This window comes from Sus scrofa, chromosome 14, assembly GCF_000003025.6.
Source record: "Sus scrofa isolate TJ Tabasco breed Duroc chromosome 14, Sscrofa11.1, whole genome shotgun sequence".
In the NCBI taxonomy this organism is placed as follows: domain Eukaryota; kingdom Metazoa; phylum Chordata; class Mammalia; order Artiodactyla; family Suidae; genus Sus; species Sus scrofa.
The window spans coordinates 922,093-946,293 of NC_010456.5; the positions used below are offsets into that span (position 1 = coordinate 922,093).

Genomic DNA, 24,201 nt, shown 5'->3' on the forward strand with positions numbered 1-24,201 from the left:
GCGGCAGGGGGTTGACTTGTTATAGTCCCCTTAACCTCACAGATCTCTAAAGTGTGTATTAATAATCAAAATGCCAGCTGCACAGTCAAGTTAACTATTTAATCAACTTGAGAATTATTCCTAAAATTTGCAATGTGTTTTGGTTTTTCTGCTTGGTGGCCCCCATGGTCATTTATGGTTTCCGATGTTAGGCAGAAGGTTACACTGTTTACACTACCAAAAATTTGGCTGTTTGGACAGTAACGTGTTGTGTCAATAGCAATAGACTTTCTACTCTGAAGTTTAAGTGAGTACAGGTCGTCAAACAACATCTAAATTTTTACCCCTACTTTTAATTCTGTAAATACAGATGGTTATTATAAACGAACAGAGAGAAAATCCAGAATCATTGAAAAAAGTGGATCTGCCTCCAAACCTGAGTTTGAATTTACCAGGTTGGATTTTCCTGAACTGCAGGGTCCAGAGAGCAGGGAGATACCAGAGATACAAAAGCAGCCCAAGTGGGGGCCTTTACGCTCTGCCTCTACTGATGTTTCGCTTCTGAGAGAAGCGGGGAAACCTGCCGTGGCGTTACCAGAGGTGAGTGCAGGCTCCTCCTCTCTTCCTTTCTCCTTAGTGATGGACATCGATGCAAGGACATCACTCCAAACAATGCACATCACCTCTTGGTGTGGGGTGGGGGGCCTCTTGGCACACCTAGATGACCTTCTCTGTTTGAACTGTTTCCAGTCATGCCATAACACCTAGAGTGGCTGTTCTTTTGAAAGAATCGCTTAGCAGGTGTGTTCATGTCTAGTGGCTAGAAAGCATTGCACTGCTTCAGGAAGGGAAGATTCTAGCATGAGTTCAGCTGCTTTCCACAGCCCATTGTGAAAATGTTGTTTCTGCCATTGCATTCTGATAGCACTTTTTCTAATACAGAGAAGGAAAGTTTGTTTTAAAAAATCAAATAGTAATGTTAAAACTGATAGTGTAACTTCCGATTTTCTCAGTTTTATTAAAATACAACTTCTGATTTTTATAATCTGCACCTCTGTCTTATTAATGATAACGGAAAATGTCATTGCAGTAAGTGTGTTCAGTTAGCTGCTTAATAATTTTTGTATTTTTATTTTTATTTGCTTTTTAGGGCCGAACCTATGGCATATGGAAGTTCCCAGGCTAGGGGGTCTAATCAAAGCTACAGCTGCCAGCCTATGCCACAGCCACAGCAACTTGGGATCTGAGCTACATCTGCCCTCTACACCACAGCTCATGGCAATGCCAGATCCGTAACTCACTGACTGAGGCCAGGGATCAAACCTGCATCCTCATGGAAACTAGTTGGATTTGTAACCTACTGAGCCACAATAGGAACTTGTGCTTAATTTTTTTTTAAATTTTTTTTAATTTATTTTTTTTGGTCTTTTTAGGGCCGCACTAGCACCCCTATGGAGGTTCCAAGACTAGGGGTCGAATTGGAACTACAGCCACCGGCCTATACCATAGCCACAGCAACGCCAGATCTGAGCTGCATCAGTGACACCATAGCCATAGCAATGCCAGATCCTTAACTCACTGAGCAAGGCCAGGGATCGAACCCTGTCCTCACGGATACTAGTCAGGTTCATTAACCACTGAGCCACGATGGGAACTCCTCCTGCTAGTAATTTTTAATTGTGATGAACTGAACATTTAAGTTTTTTAAACATTTTTTTATTATAGTTGCTTTGCAGTGTTCTGTCAGTTTATACTGAACATTTGATCTCAAAGTTTTTGTCAGCATATTGAAGCATTTTCCCCTCAAACAAATTGATTTTGAGACTTTCAGGAAAAAAAATGTTAATGGATAAGTAAAATGGCTTGCGACAAATTGGGGTACATCCCAGTATGGAGGCAAAGAGAAAGAAAAACAGCAAAGAAAACAGCTCACCAGTTCACTTACCTCTTGAACGGAGAAAGGATTTTCAATTCCTGTCCTAGGACTTCTCTTGGGTTCCTGGAGATTAAGGCTGAAGGCTCGGTGGTAGTGGCTTATGATGTGCAGAAGATCATTCCCCACATGTTATCCTTTAGACCAAGTTGGACCTTGGTATTTTCCTTTTATACAGCTGTGACAAGTAAGGCTGACTGACCCATGTGGAGAACCCCATTTTCATTTGGTAGTTGTGTGACTGCCTTCTGGGCCCTGGCTGAATGTATGTAGTAGCTGAGTAGTCCAGGGGCTCCATGCCTTTGTCATGGGCAGTTAGGGGTAATTCCAAGCCCATGGGCATTATACAGAAGTGGGACAAGTGCAGTGGGTCCAGGGTGGGCGGGAGCATGACTGACACTTTATGTCATGGTCCTGTTACATGTGAGTACTGCATATTTGGACAAGAAGTAAGCACATTGTACTATGTAGCGGGGGGGGGGTATGTACTCTGCCTTATTAGATAGCCACACTCTTTTTTTTTTTTTTTTTTTTTTTTTTTTTTTTTGTCTTTTTGTCTTTTTGCCATTTCTTGGGCCGCTCTCATGGCATATGGAGGTTCCCAGGCTAGGGGTCTAATCGGAGCTGTAGCCACTGGCCTACTCCAGAACCACAACAACACGGGATCCGAGCCATATCTGCGACCTACACCACAGCTCATGGCAACACCGGATCCTTGACCCATTGAGCGAGGTCAGGAATCAAACCCGAAACCTCTTGGTTCCTAGTCGGATTCGTTAACCACTGCACCACAACGGGAACTCCATCACTCTTGAGTTACATGTGAAGGTTTTTTTTTCCTTTCTCTTGGAAGCTTTCTTTTTTTTTTTTTTTTGTCTTTTCTAGGGCCACACCCGTGGCATATGGAGGTTCCCAGGTTAGGGCTGTAATTGGAGCTATAGCCGCCAGCCTATGCCAGAGCCACAGCAACTTGGGATCCGAGCCGTGTCTTCGACCTACGCCATACCTCACAGCAGTGCCGGATCTTTGACCTGCTGAGCGAGGCCAGGGGTCGAACCCAAAACCACATGTTCCTCATTGGATGTGTTTTTGCTGTGTCACTATGGGAACTCCTAGTCTTTTTCAATTTATTTTTTATTTATTTTTATTTTGTCTTTTTGCCATTTCTTGGGCCGTTCCCGCAGCATAGGGAGGTTCCCAGGCTAGGGGTCGAATCAGAGCTGTAGCTGCCAGCCTACGCCAGAGCCACAGCAACGCGGGATCCGAGCCGTGTCTGCGACCTGCACCACAGCTCACAGCAATGCTGGATCGTTAACCTACTGAGCAAGGGCAGGGACCGAACCCGCAACCTCATGGTTCCTAGTCGGATTCGTTAACCACTGCGCCACGACGGGAACTCCTCCTGATCTTTTTTTAAATGGTACATTGTGGGACTTGTGGGGCATGCTTCTCAATTTGGGATACATACATAGGGGCTTGTGTTTGAATATTTTAAAACATTTGTGGTTTTTCTTTTTCCACGTCATCAAATAGTTTTTGAAATGTAACTGTTGCATTGAATCTTTGGTATTGATAATATACTTAACTGTTCTTGAATAGGCAAGCCATTTCTAATGTTTCATTGGCATTAGTGAACATAAAAGCTACATTTACTCAAAGAACAGGCTGTGTTTTAATAATTTATTTTATTTTTCTCCCTTGATGGGTTTATTTGGATTTATTTTTTTCTCAGTTAACGTATTTATGGTACCTACTCTGTTGATCTGGAACCCCATAGAGAATACAGCAGCCTGTAGGATGGGACCAGAAGAGAATTTGTGTCTCAATGTGCAGTCACTTCCACAGAGCCATGCTAGTGCCACGTGACCTCCTCTAGGACAGCCTAGAAGGGTGGTATCTTTCTCTTTGCCAAAGTCCCCACCTCCCCATGCCTTTGGAGTTTCCAGAAATGCTTTTCTGAAAATAAAAATTCACTTCCCAGATGGCCCTTGTTTTGTATCCATTTGGTGGTAGCATAATGAAATTACTGAAATCCTGTTCAAAGGTGGGGCCCCTAGGTCCTGCAGCAGATTGAAGCAAATAGCACCAGGCCTCTGGGAGGGGGCGGGTGCTCCAGCACTACCTCTGGTGAAATCTGTATGGTGTACATCTGTTAGGCAGTAATATGGAATTTGCCAGCTAGCGAGTGACACCTGTCCTAACAGGAAGCCACACTTGCTCCCTGGAGAGAAGTGGTGGTTCCTAGTCTGGGGAAGCGCTGGGGCAGGAGGGCCGAGGGCGATGTAGGTACTCCAGGCCCTTAGTGAGTTCAGTGGTCGGGCCAGGAATCAGCAGATGCCACGCAGGATTTTGCTTTGTTTTGGTTTGTAATGAAATGGTGGCTTTCTGGCCTAGTTACGGAATGTGTTCTTTCTGTTGTCTGGAAACAGCTTGCAGGCTGCCAGGCTTCCACTATCCAGGGAGAGAAGCAGCACAAGGTGTATTCAGCAATCATTGGTTTTAGTTGCTGGACAATCACGTATTTCTTTTCTTTTTTTTTTTTTTTTTGTCTTTTTGCTGTTTCTTGGGCTGCTCCTGTGGCATATAGAGGTTCCCAGGCTAGGAGTCAAATCGGAGCTGTAGCCTCCGGCCTACGCCAGAGCTACAGCAACATGGGATCCAAGCTGCGTCTGCAAACTACACCACAGCTCACGGCAACGCCAGATCCTTGACCCACTGAGCAAGGGCAGGGATCGAACCTGCAACCTCACGGTTCCTAGTCGGATTCGTTAACCACTGCGCCACGACGGGAACTTCACAATCACTTTTTTATTATTGGGCCTAGCTATAATGAAATGGTAAAATGGGTAAATTTATGAAGCATGTGAACTTAAGGTTTTCTGTTTTTTGTTTTGGTCTTTTAGGGCCACATCCACTGCATATGAAAGCTACCAGGCTAGGGGTCATATTGGAGCTGTTGAGGATTTATTTTAAGTCCATTCATTTTTTGGAGTCCATTCATTTTTTGGGAACCTCCATATGCCACAGGAGAGTGCCCTTAGAAATAAAAGGCAAAAAGGCAAAAAAAAAAAAAAAAAAATTAAATCCATTCATTTTAAATTTATTAATCTCTTTTCACCTTGGGTGCTGCTGATCTCTTTGAGGTCCCTCTTAACATACTCACCTGTCCCCCACTATCATTTGGTGCCTCTCGTTCTGTGCATGCGGCAGCTTTCTGTCTATCAAAGGGTGTACACATGAAAAGGCGTAGATTTTTTTTTTTTTTTTGATGTTTTCAGCGAATTTTTTTTGAGCTCTCCTTGAGGCATGGTGAACAGCAGTGTTCATGTTCACAGGGGGGCACTTCTGTCTTAAGAATCATGTAGGCACATCTGTGCTGACTTGGAAGTTGTTGGTGAGGTATACACACGCACACACACATTTTTTTTTTCTTTTTTTATGTTAAATGGTACTATGGTGTGATCCCATTATTGAGATCCATTTAAAGTGTTTATGTCCTAGGTAAAAAAGTAGAAGGATGCTGTGGGTGGTTTTTCATCTAGGAAGTGAGATTTGGCAGAAGAAAGTAGTTTAACTTTTCACGTTATGTGCTTATATGTTTGGGATTTTTATTTCACATGTATTTTGCAGATTTTAAGAAAGACGAAGGGAGTTATGTATTTTAAAAATAATGATTACTTTTAGTTTGAAATAGTAAGAAAATAACTGGTTTGCTTTTTAGGGTGAAATAGTGGTGAAAAATAATAATCCGACTGAGTCTGTAACTGATAATGCTGCTGCCAATCCCTCTTCATGTACAAGAGGTAAGAGGGGCTACCAGGTACTATTTTGGAAGATCAGTTGTCTGTTTTCTGAGTTCATTGTTAGTCTAGTGCAACTGAAATGTTTTTGTTTTAAAGCCTCTTAAGGCAGCTGATGGATTGTTGAAAAACTGGCATCACTGGTAGAATATTGAAGTAAGCAAATGAGAGCCCACATCCGTGTACAAGGAGTGTAAGACATGAGCTGAAAATTCTAAATGAGATGTTTGTTTGGTTAAGTGAGACATTTCATGAACTCAGAAATGACTGCTTTCTTAAGCATTACCTAAATTAGTGATTCTCAAAGGCTTTAGTCTCACAACCCCTTACTGCCCTTTAAAAACCCCACAGAGCTTGTTTACTTAGATAACTGCCAATATTTATAATATTTGAAGTTAAAACTGAGAAATTAAAAATATGTGCTAATTCACTTAAATGTATTAAGTTAAAAAATACGTATTAACAATAATAAACCTCTACAGGTTAACATAGCACATTTTAATAAAAAAAAAATTACAGGTTAAAAAACTAGTCAGGAAAGGAGAGCAGCCTTTATGTTTAGCAGCTCTTTAACCTCTGGCTCAGGAGACCTCCCTCGGCTTTTAGCTGTTTCGCTGTTCTCTGTCATACAGCCTCTAGAGAACCGTGCTGTATACTCAGGGGCGAGAGGGAGGGGGCGGTAGATGGCACATTCCTGTTATGGGGAGAACAGCTTACACTGGGAGCCTCGGAGCACTCTTGGAGACCTGCCGGTTTGGCCTGGCCTGGCCCGGAAGTGAAAGAGATATTCAGAGAGTTCAGTAGATCCTACTTTTGAAATTTTTATGAGTAGCTTGTCCTAACAGAAGGTATTTTCACAGAATTATTCTAGATTAATTCGCAAGTATGTTTTCTTTTGCATTAGCATGTTTGGTACAAAGGTGGTGTAGTAAAGAGCTTTAGTTTAGTGACTGCTGTAAAGAAGCATAGCTGTATGTTGACAAGACATAGAAGCATAGCTGTATGTTCACAAGCTCTTTGCTGTGGGGTGGCCACAGCTGCCCCTGTCCTGATGGATGTACTTTTGTTTTGTCTGTATGTAGAGTTTCATGGGCCCCTAAGGAGTAGTGTTGCTGTACTTAAGCCTGTGTTCTAAAGAGAAATAAATTACCAGTTATTGTAATAGCTAAAGTCTAGTGATCTTTGGCTTCTGATGTTAAAGGTACACATCAAGGTTAGTGGGGCCACAGTTTGAGCTTTAGCCTGATATTTCTGGGTGTTTGCCGTGTGGTTGTATTGTGGGTTGTTGTCACTGTTGTTGTTTTTTAATGGAAACTCTTGTTTGTCAACTACCCGCGCCTCCAAGTTAAAGGAACAGTTCCTAGGAAAATCGGTTCCCCTTACAAGTTAATTCAGCATGCATGTTCCAAGAAGAAATACACACTTAGTGGATGCTGTAGTTTCCAAGAGAATGTTCTGAGCAGTACCTTGGTTTAACTACACTCTTGAGTACTTCATGTAATGCAGGTTTGAAATTTCTGAGGAATTTCTTTTTTACTGTTGAGGTTGTTCAACAATTTTGGTTGTCTTTGAGCAGAATTATCTTGGACACCAATGGGTTATGTTGTTCGGCAGACATTATCTACAGAACTGTCACCAGCCCCTAAAAATGTTACTTCCATGATAAACCTAAAGATGATTGCTTCATCAGCAGATCCTAAAAATGGTAGTATGTCCTCTTCTGAAGTCTTATCTTCGGATCCTTGCTTCAAGGAGAAACACGTTGTCCATCCTACTAAAAAGGTACGCATCACACTTTATGTTGCTCTTCTGTACCACATGATAGTCTTTCTTTTTTCTGAAATCCTAACTGAAAGTGTTTCATTCTGTACTGCAGTCACTAATCTGTGTCGGTTGTACTTGCATATTGAAAAAAAGGATAAGACCTCAGTGGTGGGATATAGGTGGTAGCTTTTATATATGAGTGAGGATGTATGTTTTAGACCTGTGGTCTTAAAATATCTGTGGACTGTTTTGAATTTTTTTTTTTTTTTTTTTGCTTTTTAGGGCCGCACAGGCAGTATGTGGAAGTTCCCAGGCTATGGGTTGAATTGGAGCTACAGCTGCTGGCCTACACCACGGCCACAGCAACATGGGATCCAAGCCGTGTCTGCGACCTACACCACAGCCCACGGCAACACCAGATCCCCAACCCATTGAGCGAGGCCAGGGATCATACCCGCATCCTCATGGATACTAGTTGGATTCATTTGCACTATGCCGCAACGAGAACTCCTGAAATCTTTAAAAGAGAGATGCTGGCATTTCATGCTCTGGTATATAAAGTACTGCAGCTTTTTGTCTGCTGAATTTACACTGCTTTTACTTACGAGGTAGTGGTAGCCAAATAATTGTGTGCTGCATTTTATGATCATGTAGTGTATTACTGAGTCTTGGTTAATTGCAACTTATTACTGTAACATAGCTTTTCAGAATCCATTTTTTCCCTTTCAATTGAAATAATTATAAGCTGTTATTTTCCGAAATCCCTAGGTTTGTTTCCTGAAGCGCCTTTTTTGTTGGGCTTGATTTTGTTCTTTATTTACATTGTGTACTGATATGTTGTTTTAGGTTGAAATATGGTTGTATTTGTTTAGTGCACTGGTTTCCTGTCTTTAGGAGTTGGAGGGTGCTTTTTGATATCCACAGTGTTTTAGGCTGTTGCACACAAAGAGGAGCTGTGTGTTTATGCTTGGTTGATTGAGGGAATGTGTGCTGGTGACAGTTACGGTGCAGTCAGACCTGTGTGCCTGTTCCCCACAGCTTTATGAGGAACACATGAGGTGGCTGTGAGACCCCCTCCAAGTACACACAGAAACAGGCCAACATCTGGGTGTAGGCTGCACAAGAGGCCTCTGGCTGGTTCTCCACTGTCGCCAGCAAGTCACCATCTGAACCAGTTTTCCGAATGTGCATTTAAAACCTGAAAGTCAACAGGTTTTATTTTCCAAGCATCTTTTTTTTTTTTTTTTTTTAATTTATTTTTTTTTGTCTTTTGTCTTTTGTCTTTTGTTGTTATTGTTGTTGCTATTTCTTGGGCTGCTCCCGCGGCATATGGAGGTTCCCAGGCTAGGGGTTGAATCGGAGCTGTAGCCACCGGCCTACGCCAGAGCCACAGCAACGCGGGATCCGAGCCGCGTCTGCAACCTACACCACAGCTCATGGCAACGCCGGATCGTTAACCCACTGAGCAAGGGCAGGGACCGAACCCGCGACCTCATGGTTCCTAGTCGGATTCGTTAGCCACTGTGCCACGACAGGAACTCCTTTTTTTAAATTTTTTAAATTGTTATTTCTCTAATATATCCAAGCATCTTTTTAAAAATTATTTCTTAATTACAGATGTAAGAAAAATTTATTGTAAAGAAGTTCCAAAATAAAGATAAGAAAACAAAGATCTCCTGTAATCTTATATCCCAGGTGGCTTTATGTTGTGGTCATAATTTCTTTTTTTTTTCCTTTAAAACTTTCTGTGTTGTGAAGTTTTACTATTAAAATAGCACGTGTAATAGTACAAGAATCTATTTATGGAAAAGGTCATTTTCCCATACCCCTTTGGTTCCCACCCCTCTCCTAAAATATAAAGAGGTCTATTTTGTTTTGTTTTTTATGTTTGTTTTTTTTTAAAAAAAAACATGCGGTAATTCTATACAAATGTGTACCCATGAAAGTTGCCTTTTTCACTTAACAGAATATCACGGACAGCCCCTTCAAGTTAGTAGATAACATTCTTTCTAATGGCCATTGAGGCTTTTTCCTCTGAAGTGTAAATTCCCACTGGGGATAAATCAGGGTCTCGCATATTCAAAAGGTCACCCCTCTTAGAGCCTCCATTCTGATGGAGAGAGACAGCCATATGCCAGCCAGGACAGAGCTTGTAGATAGTGGTGGGGAGTGAGAGGTTAGGTAGAGATGGGTTGACTCTTGAGCTGACATTGGGGCTGAGCAACCTAGCCTAGATCCAGCTGTATAAGTGCAAAGGGCCTGAGGCCAAAGCATGCTTGACCTGGTTGAGGAAAGGCAGGGGACTGGCGGGAGGGTGGAAGTGACCAGGTCAAACTCAGCAGGTCTGGGGTGAGCCCAGACAGGAGTCTGGTTTGAAAGGCTCTGTGGGTGTTTCTGCGGTACAGTCAGGTGTAAGACTCCCTGAGCTATAGTGATAGAAATGGTACACCTGGATTTGTGAGAGGACTTCGAGTCAGTATCCTTAGAAGTATTAACATGACCTCCTCCAGGTGAAAACTAGGTTATGTCCGTGTACGTCAGATTCAGAGTGGATGGCTGTGACAACCGTTGCAATGAATTTTTTCCCTTCAGAATCATGCTACCGAATGCTGGCTCTTTGGAAAAGGGGGAATAACTTTTTGTTATTATTATGTTATTGTATTGTTATTATATTTTGTTACTAAAAATTATGGTAAAATTGCCATGTGGTTGTACAACTTGATATCTTAATTTTATCCTGATACATGGAAAAGAACATTTATTGAATGTCCTAAAACTCATGATTTTTGCTTTTTTTGTTGTTGTTCTAGTCCAAAGCATCACAGTGTTGCCATCCTGAGCAAAATGAAGTCTCAAGAAAGAATAAGAAAAAGAAAGAAAAGTCTAAGTCAAAATATGAAGTCCTGACAGTTCAAGAGCCACCAAGGATTGAAGTACGTTTATATTTATTACCCACCTTGTATGATATAATAAATGGCTCTTCTTTGATAGAAACACAGGGTTCATACTGGTTGCCTGGGTGAAAATTCCTCAATATTTTCTTTAATAATTGTTTTCCTAGTGCTAAAGAAAATAGTCGGCATCCATTTTCTTCTTCATTTTGGCATTCCAGCATAAACCTTTGAATGGCCTAGAGACAAAACTACTTGTATTGTTTTGTTTTGTTTTTTGGCTATGCCCAGACATATGGAAGTTCCTGGGCCAGTGATCGAACCTGCCCCACAGCAGCAACCCAAGCCGCTGAATTGATGACACTGGATCCTTAATCCACTTTGCCACAAGAGAACTCCCTGCTTGTATTGAAATTTAATGATGTTTATGCCATACTGCTGATTTATTCCCCTCAATATCTTCTTACCTATTTTCCCCTTGCTTTGGCATGCTGGCTTCTGCAGGGCCTCCTTTTCTGTCCAGAAATCTTGGTATACTGCGCTTCACTGTATAGATAATAGATACTCAGAATACCGTAGATCCTTTGTGGGCCCTGGGCAGGAAGAGGATAATGGGAACTTCCAAAAGTGCTCTTTGCGTTATTGTCCCTGTTCCCTGAGGAGCTGTCCTGGATTCTGATTTTAATGCTCTTAGGTCCGCGGTGGACCCAGCAGCCTGGCTCCTGGAGCCAGAGGAAGGGTCTCTCAGCAGTGCTTTCCAGGCATCCAGCTTAGGGTCAAGCCCGAGGTGTTCCACAAACCTGAGGGGCTTCCAGGGCTTTTGGAACATTCCCTTGAGAATAATGGGGTTGCCTCTTTGAAGACCACTGGTAAAGCATTATAGTTTGGGCCAATGAGTAACAACTTTTTCTGTCTTATTTCTCACGTAATTTCCCCAGGGTGTCTGAAATGTTGAGAAGAGCTTATAAGACTTTCAGATGATTTAAACATTGTTTAGAAGCCTGTTCCCTTGTTGGTTTCTTCTAGCCTGGGATCAGCACACATGACAGGGTACTTACACCTCCTGAGTCTGGGTCGATGGTTTCTCTAAAGAAAGCATAGCTGAGGGATGGGTGCTTGACCACTCTTGTTCTGGGGTGGTTAACCCAGGGGCAGTTCTCTAGACTGCTCAGTGTACCCACATCCTTGAGGCCTCCACTCGTGCACGCTCTCTCATTCTCTGGTCCAGGAGGATTAGAACTATGGTCTTGATCTAAGAGTAAAATAAAGCTGAGGTACTATTTTAGCTTTTTTTTTTTTCTTTGACGTCTTATAGCATCTTTGAGCACTTCTTGAGAGATTATTTTAGAAAGAAAATATGAGCAAGGGAAACGTGTAGTCGGGCTTATTTGATTCTTGTGATGCGTGAAGAGCTAAAGGGTGTGTGGTTTACTTAGGATGCCGAGGAGTTTCCCAATCTGGCTGTTGCATCTGAAAGAAGAGACAGAGTAGAATCACCGAAATTTCAGTCTAAACAGCAGCCACAGGTAATTTTTAGATTGAAACCACAATTGCTTTAGGCTTAACTTTTCTTGCTAAACTAAACTCTTGAGAAAAACTATTTTCCAGACTTTTTTTTTTGGCCTACCTATGGCATGTGGAAGTTCCCAGGCTGGGATTGAACCCTGGCCACAGCAATGACCCAGGTCACTGCAGTGACAGCACTGGATCCTTAACCCATTAAGCCACCAGGAACTCCCCAGCTTGTATACTGAGACAGGTGGTTTTGCTTTAATTCATTCCTTCATTGGAGAACCACATCCAGTATGTTGAAACAAACTTGCTCTTAATCTAAATCTGCTTTGTCACTTTTGTAATAAGACTATTGGTAACTGTCATTGCCGTATCAGAAAGGAGGGGAACACAAACTGCCTAACTTTTATTTAAAGAAAAGAGGTTGACTTAGTTTATTCAGGGAACAGAATATCCCTTTGTGAGGCAGTAACATCTGACAGAAGTTACAAAGGAAGCCACCATTTCACTCAAGTAGTCACTTCAGAGGAAGAGATGATTCTCCTTGTGCCTCAGCCCCACGGTGTATTCAGGAATGAATTTGTAGCTCATAATCTAGATGGAGAAGTGGATACTTTAGCCAAGTTCATTGTCATTTTGCCTTTCAAAGTGGGGTAATTATTTTCACATTCATGAAAAGTATAATTCTAAACCTTGTAACTTTGCCTTCCTACATTATAATTTAATCGTCTCGCATCCCTTCAGAGCTGTCTGTAGCCCCCTGCGATGGGCTTAGCACTCACCACTTGCCGTGAGCCCTCACCCAGTGTGAATTTGGCATCAGGGAGGAGAACAATAGCGGGAGGGCCAGAGTGGAGGCGCTAAAGCACAAGAGACAGCACGCCCAAACAGCCTTTGTAAAGGCTCAAAATCCAAATCGCAGTGACTTCAGAATAACACATCTCACTTTGTGCCTAAATTTAATATTCACCTTCTGGGTGTGCTGTGGACTTCCATAAATTTTAGGTCATGTCCCCATGGTTTCTTGGCAGTTGGTCGGCTCACTTGGCAGTTGGAGAGTGAATGGTGCTGAGGCAGTAATACCAACCACTTAGCCTCACACACAAACTTTTGTAGCCAAAAACTATACGAGTTTTGGTTCCATATCTGTAGATGTTCACTGTAATTCATAATGGAGATGTCGACAGAAGCGTAAGTGGTTTAATTAAACCAGTGTCATGAAAGAAGAGGGAAGAGGTAACCATGGTGGTAATGGAAGATCATTTGGAATTGATTGGGCTTTTAATTTTTTTTAATTTTAAGATTGTTATAGTCTCTGATATGTTTTATTCTTTAATTATGTGACTTTTTGTCACAAAATGAAAGGCACAGTTTGTAAAACATAACATTATAAATGAACTTCTGATTCTTGAACTTTTTAGAATAATTTTAAAAGTAGTGGAAAGAAGAGCCAGATTCCAGTACAGTTGGATTTGGGGGGGATGCTGACTGCGCTGGAAAAGAAGCAGCACTCTCCAAATGCAAAGCAGTCCTCCAAACCAGTGGTGTTCTCAGGTAAAAGAGTCTTTGCATATCAGACAAATGATTGAAAGTCTTTCAGTAGACTATTTTGTGCTTGTTTTCTCTTATAATCTAAAGGTACTCATATAGGAGTTCCCGTTGTGGCACGGTAGAAACAAATCTGACTAGGAACCATAAGGTTGTGGGTTCGATCCCTGGCCTCGCTCAGTGGGTTAAGGATCCGGCATTACCGTGAGCTGTGGCGTGGGTCACAGACATGGCTCGGATCTGGTGTTGCTTTGGCTGTGGCGTAGGCCGGCGGCAGTAGCTCTGATTAGACCCCTAGCCTGGGAACCTCCATATGCTGCAGGTGCAGCCTTAAAAAGACAAAAAAAATTACTCATATATAATCAAAACAATAAGGTGCTGGAATAAGGATGGATATAGACCAGTGGAACACAATTGAGAATTCAGAAATAAACATGTATCTATGGCCAGTGAATATTTGACAAGGGTATTGAATTTATTAAAAGGATAGTCTCTTAAAAAATGGTACTGGGACAATGGATTTCCCTTTGCTAAGGAATGAAGTTGGACCCCCTACCTCACACCATGTACAAAAATAAACCCAAAATGGATCGACAACTTAAATATAAGAGCTAAGCCTTAAAACTCTTAGAAGAAAGCAGAGGTAAATCTTTATGAAAAGCAGAGGTAAATCTTTATGATCTTGGATTAGATAATAAATTTTTAGCCAGGATACCAAAAGCACAGACATCTAAAGCAAAAAAAAAAATTTCATCAAAATGAGAAACTTTTGTGTTCCAAAGACATTATAAAGAAAGTGAAAATAGTATTGTCGAAAATATTTGAAAATCATATTTAAGGGGTTAATGTCTGACTATATGAAAACTCATACAACTCAATAATACTCATTAAAAGATGGGCAGAGCTCTTGAAAAGACATTTCTCTGTAAGAAGATATACTTATGGCCAGTAACACGTGCAAAGATGCTCAGCACTTTAGAGAAATGCAAGTCAAAACCCCACTGAGGTAGTCCATCAAACCTGCTATGGTAGCTGTAATCAGAAACGGAAAGTAACAAGTGTTGGTGAGGATTTGGAGAAATTAGAACCCTTGTACACTGCTGATGGAAATGTTAAATGATCAGTTACTTTAGAAAACAGTCTTGTGGTTCTTCAGAATGCTAAAATAGAGAGTTGCCATATGACCCCGCAATTACACTCTTGTGTATGTATCCAAAATAATTAAAAAATAGAGGCGCTTGTACGCCAGTATTCATAGCAGCATTATTTGTAATAGCCCAAAGGTGGAAGTGCCCAGATGTATACCAGTAGATGAATCAGTAAACAGGAAGTAGTATATACATAAAATGGAATATTCAGCCTTAAAAGGGAAGGAAAGGAAAGGCGTTCCCTTCATGGCTCGGGGGTTAATGAAGCCAACTAGGATCCATGCGAATGTCGGTTTGATACCTGGCCTCACTCAGTGGGTTAAGGATCTGGCATTGCTGTGAGCTGTGGTGTAGGTCATAGATGCAGCTCGGATCCTGTGTTGCTGTGGCTGTGGTGTAGGCCGGCAGCTGTAGCTCCAATTCCAGTCCTAGCCTGGGAACTTCCATATGCAGAAGGTGCAGCCTTTGAAAGCAAAAAAAAGAAAAAAACAAGGGGAAGGAAGGAACGTAGATTAGAGGTTACCAGGGGTTGAGGGGGGTGGAGAATGGGGCGTTACTGTTTAATGGGGACAGATTTTCATTTTGAGGTGTGAAAAAGTTTTGGAAATGGGTAGTGGTAATGGTTGCACAACACTGTGAATGTAATTCACGCCACTGAATTGTGCAGTTAAAGATAGGTAAAATGGTAGATTTTATGTTATGTGTATTTTACCACAAAAATTAAAAAAAAATTTTTTTTTAATTTATGATGATTTTAATAACTAGATCTTATTAAAGTCTGGGTTTTGCATTTGATATGATCTTATGATGCGTAAGTGCCCTGTACAGATGACAAAGCCACCTCTGATAGAAGAGAATTGCATGCCTGACCTTGGAGACACAACTGATGGCAGTGTTGGCTCCATACTGATGCGGTTGCTCTCGCCTGTGAAACACGGTGAAATTTGGCAGTATGTCACAGGAAAATAATGCACTTTTGCCACCATACTCTTTTAAATATGTGTCCTTCTTCTGTGGCAGTTTATTTTAAAAATAAAAATAGGTATCCAAGGAAATGATGACCAAGCTTGATTCTCTGAAGTGTTTTAAAGCAATTTGTGGGCATCATGTCATTTTACCTATAAATACCTCAGTCTGCATCTCCAACTCGTAGTGATTTTATTATGGCATTAATCCCAGAAAGGATCAACATAATTTTTAAAAATTTATATTTAATATATTTTTAAATTTAAAATTAAAAAAGTCCTGGAGTTCCCGTCATGGCTCAGTGGTTAACGAATCTGACTAGAGACCATGAGGTTGTGGGTTCAATCCCTGGCCTTGCTCAATGGATTAAGGATCCGGCATTGCCTTGAACTGTGGTGTAGGTCATAGATGCAGCTTGGATCCCCAAGTTGCTGTGGCTCTGGCATAGGCTGGTGACTACAGCTCTGATTCGACCCCTAGCCTGGGAACCTCCATATACTGCGGGAGCGGCCCAAGAAATGGCAAAAAAGACCAAAAAAAAAAAAAAAAAAAAAAAAAAAAGTCCTTTGCAGGGGAGGGGATAAGCTGAATGAAATCATTCAGTTAATACCCTTATACTCCCCATGTAGATTGCTCCCTAAATTTTTTTTTTTTCAGTCATCAAACTATGGCCTTTCGGCCACTTGTGAAGTTTAATTATAACACTGCTAACATTCAAGTATTATCGTGGCTGCTTTTGAGCTATAATGGCAGTTGAGGATTGCAATTATGCCTATCTCATTAGCCTAAAATATTCATTCTCTGGCCCTTTAAGGACGCTTGATGACCCTGATCTATCTGTCCATCAATATGTTTTGTTTTTTGGTTTGGGGTTTGTTTTTTTTAAAGTAAGTTGCAGACATCAGTATATTTTACCCCCAAGTGTTGTATTGTAGCATGCATCTCACTAACTAGAGTTCAGTATTTATTTAGGGTTCTTCTTTTCCTTTGGAGGTCAAACATGCATTTGATGACATGCACAGATTTGAAGTGCACCATTTGAAGAATTTTGGCAAATATGTAACTGTGTAACCCAAACTCCTGGCTATGTAGAACCTCATTAGCACCCTTGAAATTTTCCTCAGCCCTTTCTCACCCTAGTCAGTCTCTGTTGCTTCCCAAAGGAGACCATAGTTCTGATTTTTTTCTACCTCAAGTAGTTATTCTTATTCTAGAATTTCATTTAGTGGAATCTTAGTACATGCTCCTTTGTGTAAGGCCTCTTTCACTTAACACAGTATTTTTGTGATTTACTCATGTTGTATGTTAGTAGTTCCTTTTTGTTCCGTATTAAGGTGAAATTCATTAACAAAGTTAATGATTTTGCAAATACACTGTCAAATTTAGTGGTATTTAATACATCTCCAGTGTTGTGTAACCATCACGTCTAGTTCCTAACATTTTTGTCACCTCAAAAGGAAACTCCTACCTATTAAGCTCCCCATTTTCACCCTTTCCCTAGCCCCTGGCAACTACCTATGGAATTGCCTTTTTTTTCTTTTTTTTGTCTCTTGTCCCTTTTTTTAAGGGCCGCACCTGAGGCATATGGAGGTTCCCAGGCTAGGGGTCTAATCGGAGCTACAATTGCCAGCCTACACTACAGCCACAGTAACACCAGATCCAAGCCACATCTGTGACCTATACCACAGCTCACGGCAACGCTGTATCCTTAACCCACTGAGCGAGGCCAGGGATCAAACCTGCAACCTCATGTCTCCTAGTCAGATTCATTTCCGCTGTGCCACGACGGGACAGCGGAAATGAATCTTTTTTTTTGTCTTTTTAGGGCTGCACCCTCAGCATATGGAGGTTCCCAGTCTAGGGGTCTAATTGGAGCTACAGTTTCCAGCCTACAGCATAGCTCCAAGCCACATCTGTGAACTGCACCACAGCTCACGAAAACGCCAGATCCTTAACCCACTGAGTGAGGCCAGGGATCCAACCCGCAACCTCATGGTTCTTAGTTGGATTCATTTTCGCTATGTCACGGTGGGAACTCCTTTTTTTTTGCCTGTGCCCCAGAGCATACCGGAGTTCCTGTCACAGTAGTGACAATGCTGGATCCTTGATTGCTAGGCCACCAGGGAACTTCTGAATTTGCCTGTTCTCTGACATCTTATGTAAATGGAATCATAATTTGTGACCTTTTGTGTCGGCCTGCTTTCACTTAGCATAAGGTCTTTGATCGTTATCCATGGTCGTGTGTCAGTGTTCGACTAGTTTTTACGGCGAAATCATAATTTGTTGACCACAGTTTGTTTATCTAGTGATGGACACTTAGGTCGTTTCCACCTTTTGGCTGTTGTGGATAATACCTTTATGAATATTCATGTACAACTAAATAAGTATCAGTTTTTAATTCTCTGGGGAAAGTGGAATTACTGGGCCACATGGTAGGTATGTATTTAGTTTGTAAACTTGCCAGACTGTTTTCCAAACTGTGTCCTATATTACACTCACCAATAGTGCATGGAAGTTCTTGTGGTTCAACATCTTCATCAACATTTGATGTGGTCTTAATTTTAGCCACTTTGCTGGGGGTGGAGGTAGGATTTCTTGGAAGCTGAAAAATGCTGTTTCTCCTATGGATCATTTTATAGGGGCCACCAAATGATGTGGTTAGCAGTTTCCTAAATAGCCTTCTCATAGTAGAGTTAAGTTTTAACAAGTTTTACGGTGACTTTTATTAAAAGCCCAGAGTATAAACTTAAAAGTGTCTGGATGCAGTTAATTTAGCCAAAGTACAGTGGTTGAGGCACTAGTTGACAGTGTGCCCCTGAACGCAATGTTTCTTTTTCACACACTATTCCCAGGACCACCAGCAGTGGCACTGCCTGGGAGTGAGCTGAAATGCAGGTTCCAGGACCACCTCAGAGGTGGTGTGCTAGAACCACTTTTTATAAGATCAGGGAGTAGGTGGTTTTTAGCAAGAACATGATGGGAGTTTTTGTTTTGTCTTTGTTTTTCACTTTTTATGGTAGAAAATTTAAAACATAAATGAGAATGCACACTGCTACCATGTGCCCATTGGGTTACCCAGCTCCATATTATCAGGATTTTGCCAATTTTGTTGCATATGTATCTCTTTTTTTCCAGAAGTATTTAAAAGCAACTTGTAGTATTTGTTCTTCAAGTGTTTTAAAACATCATGTCATTTAACCTGTAAATACTTCAACCAGGGAGTTCCCTGGTGGCCTAGTGGTTAAGGACCCAGTGTTGTCACTGCTGTGATGCAAGGAAAAAAAAAGAAACGTTTATTTTAAAAAAGACATCATAGGGGAGTTCCTGTCATGGCTCAGTGGTTAACAAATCTGACTAGGAACCATGAGGTTGCGGGTTCGATCCCTGCCCTTGATCAGTGGGTTAAGGATCCAGTGTTGCCGTGAGCTGTGGTGTAGGTTGCAGACGAGCCTTGGATCCCGAGTTGCTGTGGCCTCCGGTATAGGCTGGTGGCTACAGCTCCAATTCAACCCCTAGCCTGGGAATCTCCATATAACGCAAAAGCGGCTCTAGAAAAGGCAAAAAGACAAAAAAAAAAAAAAAAAGACATTGTATCTCTGATAGTGACTTTATTTTTAATGGAACCACTCTGTCATCCTCCTATCTAATAATGGTAATGATTATTTCTTGGTAGCATCTTGTATCCAGTCTATATTTACATTTCTTTTCTTTGTTTTTCTTTTTAGGGTCGCACCTGCAGCATATGGAAGTTCCCAGGTTAGGGGGTCCAATCAGAGCTGTAGCTGCTGGCCTATACCACAGCCACAGCAACGCAGGATCTGAGCTGTGTCTACGACTTACACCACAGCTCATGGCAGTGCTGGATCCTTAACCCACTGCTCGAGGCCAGGGATCAAACCTGGGTCCTCACGGACCAACCCAGCTTGTTACCACTGAGCTCCACATGTGTAATTCTTATGAAAGCCTGAGATCACTGCCCCCTTAGATAGTCTTTCCTTTAAGTTGCTTTACTCAGCTCATCATCTCTTTGGTAAAGGCCTGCAGTTATTGGCCTTTCCAGAGAAATCTTGAAACAGGAATAAGGTGGGAAGTAGAGCAGAATCGCAGTAGGCAGTGGAAGCATATTGAGTCGTGATTGTGATCATGTATTTACTCTGGGTAGGGCATGTACATGTGGGAATTTAGGAAAGTATGTTTATGTCTGTAAAATTCAAGAGAATCAACTTGAACTGTAACTAGTCTCTTTTAAGGGCCTTATAAGATAGTGAGGTAGAAGCTATGCATAGAGAAACCAGTGGCTGACTTCTGCAAAGGCAGTATCAGCTGAAAACAGTAGTGAGAGACTACTGAAAAGAGGTATCTTAAGCACAAGCTACCTGGAAAAGTTATTTTTTGGGCTGGGGGGTGACAGGGAAACAGTATGATTGAATAGGCTTTATTAGTTAAATTTTTTTTATTATGGTTGATTTACACTGTTCTATCAATTTTTGCTGAACAGCAAAGTGACCCAGGTATACATGTATATGCATTTTTTTTCTCTTATTATCTTCCATCATGTTCCATCGCAAGTGACGATATAGTTTGCTGTGCTGTACAGCAGGATCTCATTGCTCATCCACTCCAAATGCAAAAGATCATATATGCTAACCCCAAAGTCCAAGTCTGTCCCACTCCCTCTCCCTCCCCCTTGGCAACCACAAGTCTGTTCCCCAAGCCCATGAGTTTGTTTCTTTTCTGAAGATAGGCTTTCTTGTGCCATGTATTAGATTCCATATATAAGTGATATCATATGCTATTTGTCTTTCTCTTTCTGACTTACTTCACTTAGTATGAGAGTCTCTAGTTCCATCTGTGTTGCTGCAGATGGCACTATTTTGTGGTTTTTTTATGGCTGAGTAGTATTCCATGGTGTATATGTACCACATCTTCTTAATCCATTCACCTTTTGATGGATATTCAGGTTATTTCCATGTCTTGGTTATTGTGAATAGTGCTGCAGTGAACATAGGGGTGCATGTATCTTTTTGAATAAAAGTTTTGTCCGGATATATGCCCAGGAGGGGGATTGCTGGGTCATATGGTAATTTGTGTTTAGTTTTCTGAGGAACCTTCATACTGTTTTCTGTAGTGGTTGTACCAGTTTACCTTTCCACCAGTGGTGAAGGAGGGTCCCCTTTTCTTCACACCCTCTCCAGCATTTGTTATTTGTAGACTTACTGATGATGGCCATTCCGACTGGTGTGAGGTGGTACCTCAGTAGTTTTGATTTGCATTTCTCTAATAATCTGCTGTTGAGCATTTTTCATGTGGCTGCTGGCCATCTGTATGTTTTTGGAGATATGTCTGTTCAGGTCTTTTGTCCATTTTTCAGTTGGGTTGTTTGTTTTTTTTTGTTTTTTTTTGTTTTTTTTTTGCTGTTGACTTGTATGAGTTAGCTGTATATTTTGGAGATTAAGCCCTTGTTGGTTACATTGTTTGCAGCTATTTTCTCCAATTTCATAGGTAGTCTTTTTTTTTTTTTTTTTTTTTTTGTCTTTGTAGGGCCGCACTCTCAGCATATGGAAGTTCCCAGGCTACCAATTGAATTGGAACTATAGCTGCCAGCCTACGTCACAGCCACAGCAACTTGGGATCCGAGCTGCACCTTTGACCTATAGCACAACCCATGACAATGCCAGATCTTAACCTACTGAGCAAGGTCAGGGATTGAACCCTCATCCTTATGGATACTAGCTGGGTTCGTTAACCACTGAGCCATGACGGGAACTCCTGTCTCTCTCTTTTATTTTATTTTATTTTTTTGGTTTCCTTTGCTGTGCAAAAGCTTTAAGTTTGATTAGGTCCCATTGGTTTCTTTCTTTTTTTTTTTTTCTATTGCCTTGGAAGACTGACCTAAGAAAACAATTGTACGGTTGGAGAAATTCTTTTTTTTTTTTTTTTTTTTTGCTTTTTGCTTTTTGCTTTTTAGGGCTGCACCCACGGCATATAGATGTTCCCTGGCTGAGGGTCGAATTGAAGCTACAGCCGCAGACCTACACCACAGCCACAGTAACTCAGGATCTGGGCTGCACCTGCGACTTACACCACAGCTCACGGCAACACGATTCCCTGACCCATTGAGCAAGGCCAGGGATTGAACCCACATCCTCATGGATACCAGTCAAATTCATTTCTGGTGTGCCGCAACAGGGATTCCTGGAAAAATTCTTAAAGAATGAGATCCACATCTCATCAGACTACTGAGAAAGATGGGAGATTTGATTACCAGGGATAGGAAAATGTTTCTTCCCAAATTAATTGGTATTTTTTTGATCTTTATCACAAGGTACTAAATTTCATTGAGAACTATTACCAATTAGAAGAACCTTTACGGGACAGTTTGATGAGGATGTGTAAGGTTGTGGGGATGGGGACGCGGCATAGGAGCCCCTGAGACAGATCTGCAGCAAGCCTGACTGCTGGGGCCAGGCAGGTGGTAGCAGCGGCCTGAGCCACGTGTCCCTCCTGTGTTGCAGTCGGGGCTGTACCCGTCCTCTCCAAAGACTCCGTGTCAGGGAAGAAGGGACACCGCTTTGGCCAGGTGAAGACCCCGCACAACCCCTTAGACTCCAGCGCCCCCCTGATGAAGAAGGGAAAGCAGAGGGAGGTCCCCAAGGCCAAGAAGCCAACCTCACTGAAGAAGGTGTGTAGTGGTTTTTGTTTGAAATTGGGTTCAGAAAATCTACAGCTTCTCCTGTATCTGTGTTACTCCTGTCAACTCTTAGGTTTTTAGATTTTTTTTTTTTTTTTCTTTTGGGGGCTGTGCCTGCAGCATATGGAAGGTTTCCAGGCTGGGGGTTTAATTGGAGCTGTAGCTCCAGGCCCATGCCACAGCCACAGCGTCGCCAGATCATCTCGAGCAGCGTCTGCAACCCATGCTGCAGCTTACGGTGACACTGGATCCTTAACCCACTGAGCAAGGCCAGGGCTTGAACCCACAACCTTTTGGATACTAGTTGGGTTCTTAACCCCCTGAGCCACAACGACAACTCCAGGTTTTTAGATTCTCATGTTTACTCTTATTTGAACGTGCTGTATCAAGATGTGTGCACGGTTCTCTGAAAAATGATGCCTCGATCTCCCTACGTGATGTGCTGGAGTGCGTGAAGCAGGGCGCCTTGGCTGCTGGAGGGGAGGCCTGATTTATTTATTTACTTTGGAGTGACATGGACAGAAGACCAGAAATAGGGGCGGTATGTTCACATTCACATTTCCTACCGTCATCTTACCTGAGACGATCTGACTGATGTTCACATTTGGTAAATATTGGACACTTCCTGGCACATGTTCTTTGATTAATTCTCAGAGCAGCCAGTGGGGGTGTGGTGAGTCTCAGGGGGAGGAAGGCGTGTCTCACCCGGGGCCAGATAACAGCTGAGCTGCACAGTTGCATCAGAGCCTGGGTCTCACATGCGCTGTGCTGTGCAGGCGGGGACCTGCTGCCCCCAGGCCTGAGGGAGGATTAGGGAACAAGGGCACAAACAGGCGCATTGCCAGCAAGCTGAACTCGGGTGGCTCATTTGGCAGAAGTGCTTGTTCTTAGGTACACGTGTTTAGGTATTTTAATCATTTATTTAATCTTAAAGATAATTTTGAAAGAACGGCAGGAGAGAAAGCAGCAGCGTCTTCAAGAGAATGCTGTGAGCCCAGCTTTTGCCGGTGATGATTTGCAAGATGGAGAGAGGGGTGGAGACGACCAGGCCCTCGAGCAGCTTGACCCCTCAGGTACCAAAGTTCTGTTGGTTTGCTTCTTAAAGAATCTTGAGCAGGGGCAGCCGTGTGCACAGGCAGCTCTCCGGGCTTTGCCTAGCCCTGGCCCCTGTGTGGTAAGAGCAAACGGGCACTGGGCCTCCAGGACACAGAAATTTTCAGATGTCCATCTCGACTGTGAGAGGACATTCCCATGGGCTGGTGGGGCCCCAGTGCCTCTGCTCTGGGATGTGTGAGGGACAGAGGGCTGAGACCCTGAAATTGATCTGTGTGCAGTGACTGGTCCTCAGAGTCCGAAGTGGCCTGAGAATTAACACCATTAACTGCAAAGCTGCTTGCCTACAAGTGTGCACCACCTGGTGTCATTAAAAAAAATTACGGGTTAAGTAAGCTCTTTATTGAATTAGACATTCAGAACAGTATGTACATCATAACCATATAGCTGAGAAGTTTTCACCTAGATCAGAAGCAGAACAGCCCCACAGTCCCTGTGGTCCTGGCCCAAGGCCTTACCCTGTCTGCAGCCCACCCATAAGCCTTTGGGCTTTGATCCAGTAGAATCTTGCAACATGTGCTCCTCTGGCCAGGAGTATGTCTGTGGCCTGTAGAGGTAGTTCCTGATTGTCATTGCTGCATAGCATCTAGGTATATGAATGTGCCAGGTGGCATGTGGGTGTTCTAAGAGTTTCCACTTTCGGATCATTAGAAGCATGGGTGCTGTGGCAATGTGGGGTGTGGAAGGGGGATGGGTGCACCCCTCCTGCTGGTGTTTCCTCCGGCTGGATCTTGGGCTTGGGTCTATTCCCATCCAGCCCCAGTGGCTCCTGCCACACAGGCTTACAGGGGTTTTATGAGCAACTCCCATGGGTAGGGGACAGGCCAGTCATGGGACATTGTCTTTCCTGGCTGGT

The 24,201-nt window shown here is 42.4% G+C and overlaps 1 protein-coding gene across 9 annotated transcripts in view; it reads left to right on the forward strand.

Moving 5' to 3' along the window:
* The window catches only part of SECISBP2 (SECIS binding protein 2), a 43,994-nt gene that overhangs the window by 10,108 nt on the left and 9,685 nt on the right, over window positions 1-24,201 (forward strand). For 5 of the 9 annotated variants that reach the window (XR_002338942.1, XR_002338943.1, XM_021074248.1 and 2 more), the window contains 8 exons: window positions 350-579; window positions 5,634-5,715; window positions 7,289-7,494; window positions 10,287-10,409; window positions 11,804-11,893; window positions 13,301-13,433; window positions 22,057-22,223; window positions 23,167-23,305. Coding sequence is in view for 7 of the 9 variants with exons in the window: in XM_021074248.1 (XP_020929907.1) it covers window positions 350-579; window positions 5,634-5,715; window positions 7,289-7,494; window positions 10,287-10,409; window positions 11,804-11,893; window positions 13,301-13,433; window positions 22,057-22,223; window positions 23,167-23,305 (1,170 nt within the window). In the remaining 2 variants the exon portion in view is untranslated. The remainder of the gene's footprint in view (window positions 1-349; window positions 580-5,633; window positions 5,716-7,288; window positions 7,495-10,286; window positions 10,410-11,803; window positions 11,894-13,300; window positions 13,434-22,056; window positions 22,224-23,166; window positions 23,306-24,201) is intronic. The other 4 variants (XM_021074249.1, XM_021074252.1, XM_005670388.3 and 1 more) reach the window with 3 other exon arrangements.